The following is a 16,036-nucleotide window of genomic DNA, read 5'->3' on the forward strand; positions in this document are numbered from 1 at the left end:
GTCTGTCTGTCTGTCTCTCTGTCTGTCTGTCTCTCTGTCTCTCTCTCTCTCTGTCTGTCTGTCTCTCTCTCTCTCTCTCTGTCTGTCTGTCTGTCTCTCTCTCTGTCTCTCTGTCTGTCTGTCTCTCTCTCTCTGTCTCTCTCTCTGTCTCTTGGTCTCACACTACTTGAAAAGCTCACAGCTGCAGGATTCAAGCAAACATGAATGAATAGATTAGAGCTGCACGATAAAGCATCAGCTGGTATCAGCTTGTTTCAGATATATCAGTGCTGATGTGATGTCAGCTGATCGGTCACAAGGGGCGGGACAGAAAAGGCCGAGCGAGGACTCCCCGAAGCTCCCACCAGCCAGTCGGAGCTGAAGAAGACTTCTGGAGGAAGGATTTCCAGCTGCCTGAGATTCAGCCCTCATCAGATGTGGAGACTGTTTGTCTGTGGATCCTCTGCCTCGTGTTTTCACACAGTCTCACTGGTTCCTGTAGTTTTTATAACACTAACATGTATCGCCTCCTGTGTGACCGCCCTCTCCTCCTCCTCCTCCTCCTCCTCCTCCTCAGCTCAGCAGTATGCCTCCTGATGCCTGCAGCGAGTTCAGTTTCTCCAGAAAGGGTCAGCTGATCATGAGCGCTGTTAATCCAGACAGCAGCTCAGCCCCGCCCACCCTGTCCGCCTCCTCCTCCATCCTGACCAACGGCTCGACTCCGCCCATCCATCAGTCTCCGCCCTCGTCTGACCTCCTCCAGAAATGGATCCTCGCCGCCGCCAAGGTGGGTGGAGCCACCGCACATGTAGAAACACACCTGCAGAACACACATGAGCCAAGTCCTGAACTGTGTGTGTCTCTGTCTCTATGTCTCTGTGTGTCTCTGTCTGTCTGTCTGTCTGTCTGTCTGTGTGTCTCTGTCTGTCTGTCTCTGTATTTCTGTGTCTCTGTCTGTCTCTGTCTGTGTGTCTCTGTCTCTCTGTCTGTCTCTGTCTCTCTCACTGTCACTGTCTCTGTCTCTGCAGGGCCGTCCCACAGAGCTGCTCAGCCTGACTCGTCCTCTGTCTGGAGGTCTGGGCTTCAGTGTGGTCGGTCTGAATCCAGCAGGAAGCAGCAGTCAGGGCGTCTTCGTCAAACACGTCCAGCCTGGAGGCATCGCTCACAGGTTCGCTGTCACGGCTTTGTGTCCTCCAGTCGGAGGAGGACGCAGCTTCTGTCCATGCAACATCACATCAGCGTCTTTCCACAAGTCTTATAGACTTCACATCACTAAAATCACTTTCCAGAGCTTTCATCCAGACAGTCGTTGTTTTCTCTCTATTTCTGTATCTTCTTCCACAAACTACAAACCTGTTGTTCAAAACGCTTTTTAACTCCCATCAAGTCGTTCATGACTAGAACAACTGGCCTGAATTAACACCTTGAATACAGTCATGTGGCATGAACACACACAGCCAACAACAACACAAGCTTGATGTTGCCTCTTCCTGCTCTGCAGAATTATGGGTAATGTAGTCTTTCATACCACATGTTGCCTCTTCCTGCTCGTAAAACCTGAATCAATGGAGCTAAAATGCAGTTTAACATGAGGATAAAAATACCTATAATTCCTTTCACATGTGTCACAATAAAGTCACAGACACTGGCTATGACCCTGTACTGCTGGTCTGGGGTCAGATGAAACAAACACTACAGCCACGCGCTGTGAGCAGGGTCAGGAGGAAGCAGCTCAAATACTGAGTCTGCAGTAATATAACATACATGGGATTTATTATAAACGGACAAAGACCGAGCTTCTAATCAATGCTGGATTTAAAAAAACAACTTGATAATCAGCAGAACTGGAACACAGTGCACATTTGGTTCTATTAGCATTTAACAGCTACTGTGTGTAGCTAGCAGACTAGTTTGTAGATTACTAATTAACTAGCTGTGTAGCTGCTAATGCTAAAATATCAGCCATTTTGATGGGGTTTCTGCAGAGGATCGGTTTTGAAATGTCCTGACTGCTGTTGTGTCGCGGCCGCAGGGACGGGCGCCTGCAGGAGAGAGACCAGATCCTGGTGATAAACGGCAGCCCTTTGGAGCCCGGGATCAGCCAGCAGCAGGCCCTGACCCTCCTGCAGCAGCCCGGAGAGACTGTGGAGCTGGTGGTGGCCCGGGACCACCCGCTCAACGCATCACCTCGACCCGCCATCAACACGGTAAGACCCGCTGTGTCAGCTAAATACAACAAGGACATTTTATCGTGATCCACAAACAGTTTCCTGGTTATTCAGGACAAAAGTCCTCAATTATTCCCCCTAAAACCGTTTCTGTTTGTGAATGGATGAAACACGTGAACATCATGCTATTAGCTTTAACAGCCGTTGGTTGGTTTGTTTTTGAACCAGGCTGTTTTCCCCTGCTTCAAGTCTTTATGCTAAGCTAGGCTAACCATGTCCTGACCCCAAAGTCTGAACACAAAGACTAAGATTAACATTTACAACTTTAACAACAAGCATATTTCCCAAAGCGGTGAACTGTTCAATCAGTTTAAAAACCAGTATAAATAAATCAGAGTCTGGATCCTCAGGTCTGTTAAAATCTGTTTCATTGTAGACTCTGTTAGCGCTCAGAGATTTGATCTAAACCTGTTCTGATTGAGTTCTCCTCTGATCAATGATCTGTATTACTGCAGCTACAGAGACGGTTAGCTTCTCAGCTGTGCTAACAGCTGATTTTTAAACCTGGGACAGAAATGTGCAGTATAACTCCAGATGGGTGTTTCAGCTCTGATACTAAAGTTTTATTGTCAGTTGTTTGAGAGAAACAGGAAAACAAGCTTAGATCAGGAAATAAAGTCATTTCCAAATTTTTAGCATCAATTTTAGGATAAAAAAAAATCAATATGAAGTATTTAATGTATTTCAAATTATATTGTCCAGATTGTTAAAGTGTCAGTGTGAGCACGCTCACCGTTCCCTGCGGTGCGGTTAAAATGACCGTCATGTGGCGCAGGTTGAGCTCAAACACCAGATGTCGGCTTTTCTCATTTTGGAAAACAACTTGAAAGAAAGTTGAAGTGTGAGTTTGCACATTTTCATTGTTTCATGGCTCAGCATGAAATGATTTTTAAGGTCTGATCCTGAACCAGCAGGGCTGTCGAGATCTGGAACATCAGTGAAATCAGCTTTATACTGTACTGTGTGCTCAGCCACACACACACACACACACACACACACACACACACACACACACACACACACACACACAGCAGCTTGGCTGTCACTCAAAACAAGCATTGCAGAGAGGATGCCAATCATAACTGGAGGTCACTTTGAGGCCACGCCTCCGGATCAGAGTGAGACCTCCTGTCTGTGACGAGCTGTGAGTCTGCTGACATTGACTCGGATGATTTTTACGACCTTAACGCCTATAGGAAATCAAGTTAGTGCTCCACTCGCAGCATCGCTCCTGACAATATGTATTTAAGTCTGCGGAGGTGCGATCAATGAATGTCGACATGACGGGCGAGTCAAAGACTGGAGACGGGGAGGACAGAGAGACACGCGGAGACAGACAGAAAACAGAAGATGCTGCAATTATGAAGCTCAGATCTGAGCTGAGATGAAGGGTCAAAGGTCGGACGACTTCACCTGAGGCCAGGTGAAGCTTGTGTTCTGTTTAACTGGCTTTATTTAAAGCAGAGTTTCCCAACATGTGGTCTGTGGAGCTCAGAGGAGTCCAGATCGGACCAGTTCTCTCCACACCAACAACAATAGAGCTGCTGACAGCGATGAATGGAGAGCGGGCTGACCTCTGCTCTCACGCCGAGCATTGTGGGTGTTGGAGTCTTTGTGACTGCGTCTCATTTTCTCTTCAACATGAATCTCACTTCACGTATTTTAAATGCTGATATTCGTTGGTAAGAGGGAGAAAGAGAAGGATGAAGAAAGCAAACAGAGTCTGCAACAGAAAGATCAATTTCCTGGACAGTGAAATTAAAGAAAATGTTAGCGTATGCCCGAGTTATTGGACAAAATACATGAGAGAACATGAAAATGTTTGAGAACTTTGACATTTAAAAAAGCCAAAGGAAAGATTTGAGAGAGAGAAACGATGCGCTGACAGCGTGGAGCAGCTCTGGACTGTTAATGTGAGCGGAGGATCACAGGTTAGTCTGAGCCGTAATCATTCTGCTCTGCTCCATCGTCGGGTCATTATCACACAGAATTACACCGTCCCTCTTGTTTGTTACCCTCCTCCTCCTCCTCCTCCTCCTCCTCCTCCTGGCTCATTGGATCTGGGCCATGTCCTGCATACCAGGCCTCTGCGATCCTCCCGCTTTTGTTTTATTCATGTCCCGTTTCCATCGAGGTCGCGTTTAATGGAGCCGCGGGCATAAAAAACACAACTCTGGCTGGGATTTTATTGCTGTTCGCCTGGCCCGGATAACTATCCTGCCTCCTGAAGCCAAGACTCCTCTGCCGGCCGGCCTCGGGCCTCTCTGACCCTCTGCCGCCGCCGCTGTTCAGTCCAGCTCCTCCGGCTGCTGGACTCCGGCTGACGCCGCCTGTCGCTCATCATAAAGATATAAATCAACGAGTCCGATGTGATTTTACAGCTTTTGTCTGTTTCGTGAATATTTCCCCCCCCCATTGATGGGGACAGTGTGGCAGCGAATGTGCTCGGGAGTTTAGAGTTAATTTATGACTCTACTAAAAATGACAAAAAGCAGAAAGAACGAAGATTAAAAAATAACAGATTGTGTGATTAAAGAAACCTGAAGGGGCTTTTAAAACCACCTCAAGAGGAGATGGACTGAAGAGCAACTGCATGACTCACCCAGGTCACATGACCAGCCTCCTGTCAATCATACACGAAACCAACAGTTCCCCAGCTCCTGCTTTCTCCCAGCATGCATCTCTGCTTCACACTCATCACCCTGTGCAAGTCGTCTCAGTTAAAGACAGTCTGGGAGCAAAGAATAAGTCAGCTTTCAGTCTTTGACAGTTTCTGATCATCTGTGACGCCACCTTCATGTTTCTCCTCTTCAGATTATTTTTGGCTTTTTGATTCTTCTTCATCACATGAGATGTGAGCAGAGCTGCTACGACATCTCCTCTGCCTTTCATGCTCGAGTCATCCTCTGTTCCTGCACAGTTAGGGTGGAGCTGAGTGGACTACATTTCCCACAATGCAACGTGCTCGCGTCCATTTGTGAAAAAATGTATCGTGTCTCTGTGACACAGACTTTCTGTCAGAGATTTGATTTGTTAGATTTGTTTCTTCTCCTGCATGAAAGACGTGAAATCACCGTCAACAGTGAACTAACGTTAATGTTTAACGTGTGTGAGCTGTAGGACCGCCCACATCTGTCCGCTCTAATGTCAGACAACATCTGGAGCTTCATCAAACTCAGGAAATAGACTTTAACACGTGAGCACGACCGGCACTGTGGCCTGTGTTTACAGCTCACACAGCAGACCTCAGAACAGTCTCCACGTACAGGACTACATCCATCCAGATTGTATAGAGCCAACACTGTTTATTTCCACATTCAACACTTTGCCTCCAATAAACTCTCAGCAGCAGAGTGATCGGACCTTATCAGGCAAACAGAGTCCACCAGCGTCCACGAATCAGCTGAGAGGACTGGAGTCTCCTCTGACCCTGAAGGCCGAAGCTCAGTCACATGTTGAGCTCTTCAAAAAGCACAAAATGAACAAACTCTTTTTTTTCCCCTCACTGTTCATACAGAAGCACTATAGTGCAAGAAAAATCCTGCAGATGAATATGAATACAAAAGAAATGATGAAGAAAACAAATGAAAAAGTATGTTAATGAATTTACTATAAATACTATATAAAATACTGTACTACCAGGAAAACTGCACTTATATATTTTACCAGACCAACAGGTTGATTCTCCGCTCCTGTTTTACTGAAATATTTGGAACAAGCAGGTGAACCTTTGACAGCGTGTCATCAAAATGTTAATTAACTCCCAATCAACAGTTTTACTTTCATTTTTTACTAAATACACACCTGCATTACACGAATCATCAGTACACTCCAAACTCCTAATGCAAAGTTTATTGAAGCTTTAAATCTCCCAGCATCTTAAAACGCTTTGGTTTGTTTACACCTGCCGGGGTCACACCTGTCACACCTGTCCAACCTCTTCACCTGGTCGTTAACATGTGTGTGTCCTCCATCCTGTGCTGAAGGATCAGTGGGGCCACGTGGAGGAAATCCAGCTGGTGAACGATGGTTCTGGTTTGGGCTTCGGCATCGTGGGAGGGAAGACGAGCGGGGTGGTGGTCAGGACGCTCATCCCGAACAGTGTGGCAGACAAGGTACGTCAGTCAGCTGATCGGTCAGCTGATCGGTCAGCTGATCGGTCAGCTGATCAGTGTTATTAATGAGTAATACACCTGAAGCTCCCTGTCAGGGTCTTTTTAAACTGCTGCAGTCGTCTCTGATTGACTTTGGCTGCTTGTTGTTCGTCATGTGTTCATATTATTATAAATATTATATGTTGTACTGATGTATATATTAATATATATAAATATATATGATCATGTGTACAATGATTGTTATTGTGAAACATCAGCCTTGACCTTGGAACACAACACACTTCGTCTTGTAGTGGCTCATACATTCACAGTGCGTAGCCTCGTGTGACCCCCGCAGCACACACTGGACTCATACAGACTGAACTAACAGTCGCTGGGATGTTCTGCACGATGAGAACCAGGATGTCAGCTTATCGGGCCAAACGCCATCGTGGCTCGATCTGGACTCCGGTGTGTTGCCTTTTGTTTCCAAGAGAGACGTTGACGAGGGCTTGATGAGACCAGACAGCTGTTGCTCAAATGTGACTCAAATTCACAGAAAGTCAAAAAAAGAAAATACAAACGAAACGAGGTTTTCCCCCCCGACTGTGACCCAAACATCAGACACTACCCCGAGATAAACCACCACAGAAGAAGAGACACAACGAGGCGACGTCATTCAAAGAACAAACGATGGAAAACATAAAATCAGACATTTTTCTTAGTTTTGTGTGTTCATGTGAGGAAGGTTACAGCCTCCTCATCATCAAATATTTTAATATGTTACAGTGTTTACATTATATACTGTTATATTTGTTATATTGATGCATTGATTTATTACCATCGTGTTTTATTAGCATTATTAGCTTAACACGCTAGTCAGTGGGAACATGCTAGCTCTTGTCACTCAGTGTCAGGTAGCGCTCTAGCTGATTCGGTTTCTAACTGTACGTTCAGCTCACTGCTTACCTAAAAGATGTGTTTTACCATCGACTCTGATCTCCTGGTTTGTGCAGACGGACTTAAGCAGAGCAGCCTGATATAATTTAACGTTGTCTTCTTCTGTTTTGGACTCTGTCTTCCCTCAAAGGTCAACCGGAGACAGTTTCTGTTGGTCGACAGCGATTGTTGCGTTCCCATCGAGGTGAATTAATGTGTGAAACTCGGCTGAAACAGTGACGTATAATTAGAGCCAGAACTGAAGATGTCAAGACTTTGAGGTTGAGGAATTATTATTTGTATGCTGCAAGCTTCAAGTGTCAGCCAGTTGATTTTCATAGAGATGAACCAAAGACTTCCTGGACGGAGAGAAATCCATTTAAAACTGATGGACGATTTGGAAAAGGATCAGTGGGACTGCTGAGTAGAGGTTTTGAAGGACTGTCTGCCTGTTTTTTGCTTTGTAATGATCTCCATCTGCACCATCATCCATCTGTCCAGGCAGATGTGTGTGGAAACATGAAGACATCCTTCCTTTCCCTCCACATGTGCTGACAAAGAGCACTTGAGCAAGGCACTGAAGCCCGGAAACCTGCGCCGTCAAAGCAGGAATTAAAGCTCAGTGGACGTTTTCTGCATAAATAATAGTTAATAAAGCGCGAGCGGTGCAGCAGAACAGACAGCAGGCAGCAGCGGGACTGAAGGAGGAATTATCGCCTCGTAAATGGATTAATTAGATCAATTAGATTAATTGGACAAGATTAATTTCTCTGCAGAGAAGAGGGAAGAGCTCCGACACCAGCCAGGCTGCTCAAATACAATCTGGATGCTTTGAGCCTTTTCAACTCTCTTTTTTCATCTTCACCCCCCCACTCCTCTGCCTCACTCTTTACCTGATTATTTTGTCTTCTCGTTCCTCCCTCTTTTCTCTCCTTCCGTCCTCCTCGTGTCTTTGTCTCTTCACTCCAGCCCCACAGTCTCTTCTTATCCTCTCCATCCACAGAGCCTCAGCAGCGGTCACGTACTCGCTGTATTTCTTTTTCCTCGTCGCTCAGACAACAGTTTAATCTGCTGTGAAAAGAAAAAACTACAGAAGCGTCTTTAGCTGAATTAAATTACTGTAAATTCTCAGACGTTCACATGTTGACAGAATCTAAAGAACTAGCTGAGTGTGTACAGCTCAGCCGACTCAAAGCTGGGCAAAAAGTGTGAACACTGATGTCTCACATGTCATCAGAAAATCTGTCTGAGCAGAAACACAGTCGTGTCTCACCACTGAAAACACTTCCTGTAGTTCACTCTGACTCTCGTTCATTCATTCATTCATTCATTCATTCATTCATTCATTCATTCATTCAGTGAAACTCAACACTTTTTATAGATCTTTCACATTAAAAGACAAAGCGGGTTTGTCTGTGCAGCACATTTCATCCATAAAGACAAATCAAATAATTACGTTTTGTAATTAAATCATTTAACCGGATAAACATAAATGAGATCGAATAGAAAGTATTTTGACAGAAACTGTAAAGGTTATAGAATAGTTAATTTAAACAAAAAGAGGATTCATTCTCAGCGAAGAACCTTGGAGCTCTAATCTGCCTCTATACCTGCCAAAGAGCAGTGATTCCTAACACATCTCTGGGAGTCATCAGGTGGAAACCTCCCTTCAACGGTGTTTCGCCTACTTAGTCCCACTACACCTCCAGGAGGCTAGGCGGTGAGCTCCGGCGTCCCAGAGTCAACCCCCCCCAGTGCCAGTTCACACTGCTCCTACACAATCCAAACAGCACTGCCACGTTCAACTGACCCAGAGATGCTCCAGGTAGTTGCCAGTACCAATGCTACCATTTAGCTAATGCTAATGCTAACCGCTACCTGCTAAGAGGAACAGAAGAAGACAATACAGCTAGATTCATCTATACTGTTAATGTTAACTGCTAGCTGCCAATGCTAACTGTTAAGATACTATCATACTATCACCACTTTAGCTATTGTTAGCTGCTACGCTGCTACCACAGGCCTAGATGCCACATGTAATTGCCGATTGCCACACTACCATCATCTACCCCTGCCTCTCACCAACTGCACCAATAAAAGCGGGGTGGGAATACAAACCCTGGTTTGGGTAGGGGGTAGAAAATTTGGAGGGTGCTGAAGGTGGAGGCCTAAGCCACAGACTAGACAGTAATAGAAATAAATCTCGATCGTTCTTCGTGTTGGTCTGTTGATGTTTGGTAATAAAGCAGTCGATGATGTGAAGCAGCAGTCAAAGATCTGTGAGCTCCGTCACGTTCAGGATCTCCTCGATTCTCCGCAGCTGAAGAGGAAACGTCTGGGTGTGATCTAAAAGAGACTGAAGGCCGTTTTAGCTTTTTCTTTAAATGATTTACCTTTGAGTTAAACCTCCTTTGGCTCTGGTGACTTCTTCTTTTTGGCTGAATAAAAAAGATTTGAGCTGAGTATACTGAGGTTACTGTCAGTCAGAGTCAATGAACCCGATCAGCAGTCTGATGGTGTATTGATGAATCCACGGAGCTGTCCGTGGTGCTGAAGGAGCTTTTATCACTCAGTCCCAGATTAAATATTCTCCAAACTAGACATCACAATGTACCTTCATGCTCATGCTGTTATATTGAAGCCTTTATACTCTGTGGAGTGATGTCACCACCATGATCAAAGTAGTGTCATCATGGAGGATCATAGAGACACACTGCTGTCTGTTGGATTCCAATGATGTCTCTATAATCAGTCAGACGAGGCTGGGAGGTCTTCATAGGTGTGTGTGGGGGCAAGGGGCAGGGGGTGCTCCCATTGGGCCATCCACCCTGTTAAAAATGAACAAATCACCACCTGAATGCATCTATTAATGGACGAGTGATGGTAATTGAAGCTTTCTCCTCTGACACACTCTGGAAACCAGTCAGAGACCTGAACACTGGTGTTTCTGAGCTGAAGCTAAAAGCTGAAGCTAAAGGTGCCCTGTGCAGTGTTGGCTGGATGTAAAGACCCTCTCTAATAAAAGCCTGTTTCTCTCTACAGTTGAGCTAAATAAAGACCCCGAGCCACTGCTATGATTGGCTGTCACGTTCTTCTTCCCCTCTCCCAACCAGGACGGACGTCTCCGCACAGGTGACCACATCCTTCGCATCGGGACGACGCCCACCAGCGGCCTCACCAGCGACCAAGTTGTCAAGGTGCTTCAGGGGTGTGGGAGTCACGTGACCATGCTGATCGCCAGGGATCTCCAGGGTCAGAGGTCGACAGCCCCGCCTCCCCCGCCACCTCCAGACTCCGCCCCCGTCTCCTCCTTACCCCCCCGTCCCCTGGACCCGCCCCTGCAACGCCGGATCAGCAAGACGGTGAATCATTACGTATTAATCGTGTCCAAGTTCAGAGATGGATGTTGAACAGACTCTCTGGCTGCACAGTCTCAGCTGAAACATACGATTTCTGTGTGTTTGTTTGGTTTCAGCCCAACCTGGAGGGATATGAGATCCACGAGGTCCCTCTAACCAAGAAGGACGGCCAGAGCCTCGGCATCTCCATCATCGGCTGCAACCCCCTGACCAGCCAAGGTAGGGCAGGAAAGAGTTCAAACACGCCAAAACACAGCGAGCAGCCCGGGTCAGGCAGGAAAACACGCTTAAAACAAGATTAACCCTCCTCACCAGCCCTGAGCATTTCATTCCAGCTCAAACATTCTGATTATGGTATGCTGCACCTTCACAGTAAGAGCTTCAGAGTGCCTGGAGTCAAGAGGGGGTCGCTACGGCAGCTGCATGGTCTTTTACTCTGAAGCAGCTCAGGCCTTTTATTGTGAAGGTCTCATACGTTTTGTTAATTTATGCTGAGGAGTTGAACATAAACACATCTGTCTTTACCTGCAGCTTCTATTTTTTCCATATTCTGCAGCTCTGTCTTTAATGGTCCAATAAAACCGAAACTCTCTCTGTCTCTCTCCCTGTCCCTCTCCCCCTCTCTCTCCCTGCCCCCCCCCGTCTCTCTCCCTGTCTCTCTCCCCCTCTCTGTCCCTGTCCCTCTCCCCCTCTCTCTCCCTGTCTCTCTCCCCCTCTCTCTGTCTGTCTCTCTTCCTGTCTCTCTTCCTGTCTCCCCTCCCCTTCTGTCTGTCTCTCTGTCTGTCTCTGTTCAGATGCAGTAGGTGTGTTTGTCAAACATGTGGTTCCAGGCAGCGCAGCAGATCAGAGCGGAAACATCCGAATCCATGATCGACTGATCGCTGTAAGGACCTGTCTGTCTGTCTGTCTGTCTGTCTGTCTGTCTGTCTGTCTGTCTGTCTGTCTGTCTCTGTGTTAGAAAGACAAACTCCACCTCTATTCATACCTCATACCTCTGTCTCCTCTTGTCCCTACCTGTCCGTCTCCTTCTCGTGTCTCTACCTGTCTGTCTCTCTCTGCCCCCCTGTCTGTCTCAACAGTTGGACGGCATCAGTCTCCACGGTCTGACCAATCAGGAGGTTCTGGAGGTGATGAAGAGGACGGGTCAGACTGTCGTTCTCTGTGTGGTCAGGAAGAAACCCAGAGCTCTGGAGAGATCCTTGGACAAAGGTAGACAGACAGAGGGACAGGTACATGTAGACAGACATACAGACTTTTGGACAGCACTTGAGCAGGTAGGCCGGCACTGATGGACGAAGAACTGTAGCAAAGATCTGGAGGAAAATCAATCAATTGGTCAATCAATCAATCAGTCAATTTATGAATGAAATCAGAGTTCATCTTTGTTATTACAGTAATCAATGATGGAAAAAGATGATTCAAAGTACAGACGTGAAAACGAGACATGAAAAGAAGCACAACAGTTTAATACTGTAAGAATATGATCGAAACATCACTAATACAATCCTACAAGAAGCATTGATTAGTTCCTGTTGTCGGCCTTTTGATCTCACACAGCTCGTCCAGCTGCTCGTGTGGTGAAGTGGCTCTCTGTGGGTTCAGGCTGTGCAGAAACAGTGAGAGAAGTTAACTCTCTGTGTTAAACTCATCAGAGCTTTGCTTCCTATTTCCTGTCCGAGGCCTCTCTGCCTCTGTCCTCTCAGCCAGATTAAGATGACAAATTTGTTTACAGCTCAGTGTAATTTTCCCAAACTGTCCACAGAAAGCCCGCGATTCCTCCCCCACCAGCGTCCGCAGAGATTAATTCTCTCAGTCCGGGGTCATTTTTTTGTCTCGCGATCGGCCGGCGGCCTGCACCGGTCAGCCTCCGGGCCAGAGAGAAACAAGTGATTTTTAAAGAAGAGGAGGAGCGCGGGGCTCTTATCTCCTCCAGACGTCTTTTCTTTCATTACTGAGAAAACACAGAGAACTGGAAACCAGCTGAGTTCAGCCTGCAGGCTCAGGGTTTCAGCTTCTCATATTCTGGTCATTTCTGCTGCTCCCTTATCTCCACAGACTTATGATGAGTTATGATGAGCCTGACAGGAAAATAAACTTCAGTTTTACAGATCACCAGGAGGTCAAGGGTCAGACCGTGTTCCCTGAACGTGGGCCACAGCCAGGCTTTTAAGTTCTGCAGATGATTCATAGAAAAGACGGAACAAACTTTCAGACAGACTCTCCTGCAGGACGTTCACGCCATGAAAGAGACGCAAGAAATGATTGTCTCCTCTGTGTGTGTGTGTGTGTGTGTGTGTGTGTGTGTGTGTGTGTGTGTGTGTGAGACTGTGAGTGTGTGTGTGTGTGTGTGTGTGTGTGTGTGTGCGCGTGCGCGTGTGTGTGTGTGTGCGCGTGTGTGTCTCAGTGGAGAGGGAGTCGTCTCGTGTGTCATTGAGGAGATCAGTGGAGGTCAAGACTCGCTCGTCTGGGTTTGGTTTTGTGACACCAAAACTTGAAACAACATACTCCAACACAGCACAGCAAACAAGAGGTGAGTACACACACACACACACACACACACACACACACACACACACACACACAGACACACACACACACACACACACACAGACACACACACTCACACTCACACACACACACACACACTCACAGTCACAGTCACAGTCACAGTCACAGGCACACACACACACACACACACACTCACTCACTCACACACACACACACGCACACACACTCACACGTACACACACACACACTTACTCACTCACACACAGTTACTCACACACAGACACACACACGCACACACACACTCACACTCACGCGTACACACACACACACACACACACACGCTCACACACACACACACACACACACACTGATGATTTATCTGAGTGAAAAATGTGCAGTTTGTCCTGAAGGTGGCGCTAGAGGAGAGCTCAGTGGTTCATTAGATATCTGAGGGGTTTATCCTCTGAGGAGCAGGAGTATCTGTGCTGTACGCTCCCTGTGAACAAACTGAATTGTCCCATATGTTAGTGTTAATTACAGAAGTACTGCACACAAACAGATAACTAATAAAAAAACACAGACGGTGTAATGTGCTCCATCTGAACACGCTGAGCATCGAACCACTGCATGTGACGTTTTGGTGTTAAGCAGATTAACCGCCACAGTTATAAATGAATGTTTATTGGAATCTCCTCTGCCAAGTGAGTTTTTACACAGTTACAGCTTTATTTCTCATTTTTACAGGCTTGTTTACTCGAATTATTTACTTAGAAAAGTGAAAAATGTTAAAGGTTTTCTCAAAAGACTGAACCTTAAAATGTACGTTCAGTCGTGTGAAACAGGCTGTGGATTCATGGATCCAGCTCAAACTCTGAGTATGTTAAGTAGATAAAAGCAGCGAGTAAAAACCTTCACTGAGAGCTCCTGCAGACATGTCAGCACAGGCCTCTAACAGCACTCTTCTCTGAATTATTTCCTCTCTTTTTATTCCTCATTAGCTTTGCTAAGTGGCCAAAACGCCACGCTAACACTTAGCACGCCGCCTGCCTGCTCCCGGCCAACAGATGTAAAGTGTCCGAGCTGTCTGACAGCCTCACGGCGATGTATTACCCTGTTTATTCAGCCAAACGCTGCAGATTAATTGCACTGTGAAGGCCGAGGTTAGCAATGCTAATTTAATCAGAGGCTGTTGTTGTAACGCCGCCAGACCGGCTGCAAAATACCTCAACATGTGAGGAGATTTGTGAGAATTTGGGGGTGTTTTTCTTGAGCTCAGCAGTGGTGGTTTCCTCCCTGAAATCAGCCTGAAGGGTCAGGGAGCAGCCCGGAGACCGTTCAGCAGGTCCGTCTCAAAGAGTCGCTCCCTAATCTGCCGCGAATGTTAATGTTTCATGTTCAACCTGCTGCCGTCACTCTGCTCCGGAAAACCCATTCATCCTCCTGTCATTTCACAGCGTGCTGTCGCAGAGACATTAAACACAGATGCAACGTCGCAGCCTCCACAGCTGCAGCTGCTTACTTTACAGTTTACATTTGAGTCATTTAGCCTGAACTACAGAAGAACTACAGCTCAGGCTTTCCTCTCACGCTGCTGCAGTACCACCAGCTGTGAAACACACTAAATACACGGTTGTTAGTACCAGTACTCCTGTCGCAGTTTAACACACAGTAAAACACAAACAGAAAACCGAGTTACTGCATGACACCGTTAGTACAGAGGGCAGCAGCAGCAGTCGTGTGCCTGATGCTAACATTAGCTCTGTGTCACTGCAGGTTTGTCAGCGCTAATTAGCTAACAGATATCGTGCTTGTTACGAAACGCTGTGCAAATAAACAACACATCACTTTCTCCAGCAGTTCGTGTGACTTTGTGCCAAATAGCTCTTTGTAGTGTTTGTATAAGTAATGATGAGGAAGCGAAGTACAGGAGAATGCTCTCTGGCTCGCCACCGGCCCCGCCCACCCGTTCCCGCTCCATAGACTTTCCGCTGTGATGATGTCACTCACGTAAAAAACACTTCACTGCTTTTACAGATAGAAAACACAGAGTAAAAACTGGAGATGTTTGCTGTGTCCTGTCAACAGTAAAGTTCAATAGTGACAAAACGTAGCTGATGGTAGAAACACGATGACTTCACATGTGGACACGTGCAGCTGCTCAGACTTCATCCAGAACGCAGTCGTCATGGAGCGCTCGCTGCTTTCAACCGTAGCATTACCACAACTGCACCAACGCCTTTTTTCCTCATGAGGTGGAAGGCTGAAAACACACATATCGTGCAGCTAATTTTGCTCTGACTCACATCCAAATATGAAATTCTGATTTGGAAAGATATCCAGACATATAGAGCGGCCGCGCTCGAGATTTGCATATGATAGAAGAGTGGACTGTTGGCCTGTCGGCCGGAGGTCTGCACTCTCCGAGTTCCCTCTCAGTTTATCGTGTTGTCCAACAAAACGCTGCACAGCCTGCGGCGGTATTCTGCACCAATTTACATAAAGTTACATTTTTTCAACTTGGACCCCTCCATTTTCAGTTGACCGCTCTTCCACAGCGTCTCATGTATGTGAGAAACTTTGTGTCTAATGACGATTGGAGATTAGAGGAGCCTGACTTCCTCACCGACGCTTACAGGTAGCAACACGTAAATAAAAAAAAAACTGAACGTCAGTGAACAGAAAGAGACGCTGCTCTTTGTGGTGAAATCATCATCTGTCAGCGTCATAATATGTGATGTCTTTGATGAGTAACAGGAGACCTGCCGGCAGACTTTGCTGCAGTACGACTCGTTCGTTTGCATCGTTCACGGTGATGTTACATGACTGTGTGTGTCTGTGTGTGTGTGTGTTTGTGTGTGTGTGTGTGTGTGTGTGTGTCTGCGTGTGTGCTTGTCTGTGTGTGTGTGCAGCTACAGATGCAGAACTGAGG

At 46.5% G+C, this 16,036-nt stretch overlaps 1 protein-coding gene across 1 annotated transcript in view; it reads left to right on the top strand.

Moving 5' to 3' along the window:
• Positions 1–16,036, top strand: part of patj (PATJ crumbs cell polarity complex component) — a 54,928-nt gene that overhangs the window by 5,603 nt on the left and 33,289 nt on the right. Inside the window, exons 4-13 of the mRNA XM_041935934.1 lie at positions 557–766; positions 1,008–1,147; positions 2,012–2,186; positions 6,194–6,322; positions 10,354–10,602; positions 10,716–10,818; positions 11,394–11,482; positions 11,679–11,808; positions 13,004–13,129; positions 16,017–16,036. The exon at positions 16,017–16,036 is cut by the window's right edge and continues 42 nt beyond it. Coding sequence (XP_041791868.1) covers positions 557–766; positions 1,008–1,147; positions 2,012–2,186; positions 6,194–6,322; positions 10,354–10,602; positions 10,716–10,818; positions 11,394–11,482; positions 11,679–11,808; positions 13,004–13,129; positions 16,017–16,036 — 1,371 coding nt within the window. The remainder of the gene's footprint in view (positions 1–556; positions 767–1,007; positions 1,148–2,011; positions 2,187–6,193; positions 6,323–10,353; positions 10,603–10,715; positions 10,819–11,393; positions 11,483–11,678; positions 11,809–13,003; positions 13,130–16,016) is intronic.

Source organism: Chelmon rostratus, chromosome 4, assembly GCF_017976325.1.
Source record: "Chelmon rostratus isolate fCheRos1 chromosome 4, fCheRos1.pri, whole genome shotgun sequence".
Lineage (NCBI taxonomy): Eukaryota > Metazoa > Chordata > Actinopteri > Chaetodontiformes > Chaetodontidae > Chelmon > Chelmon rostratus.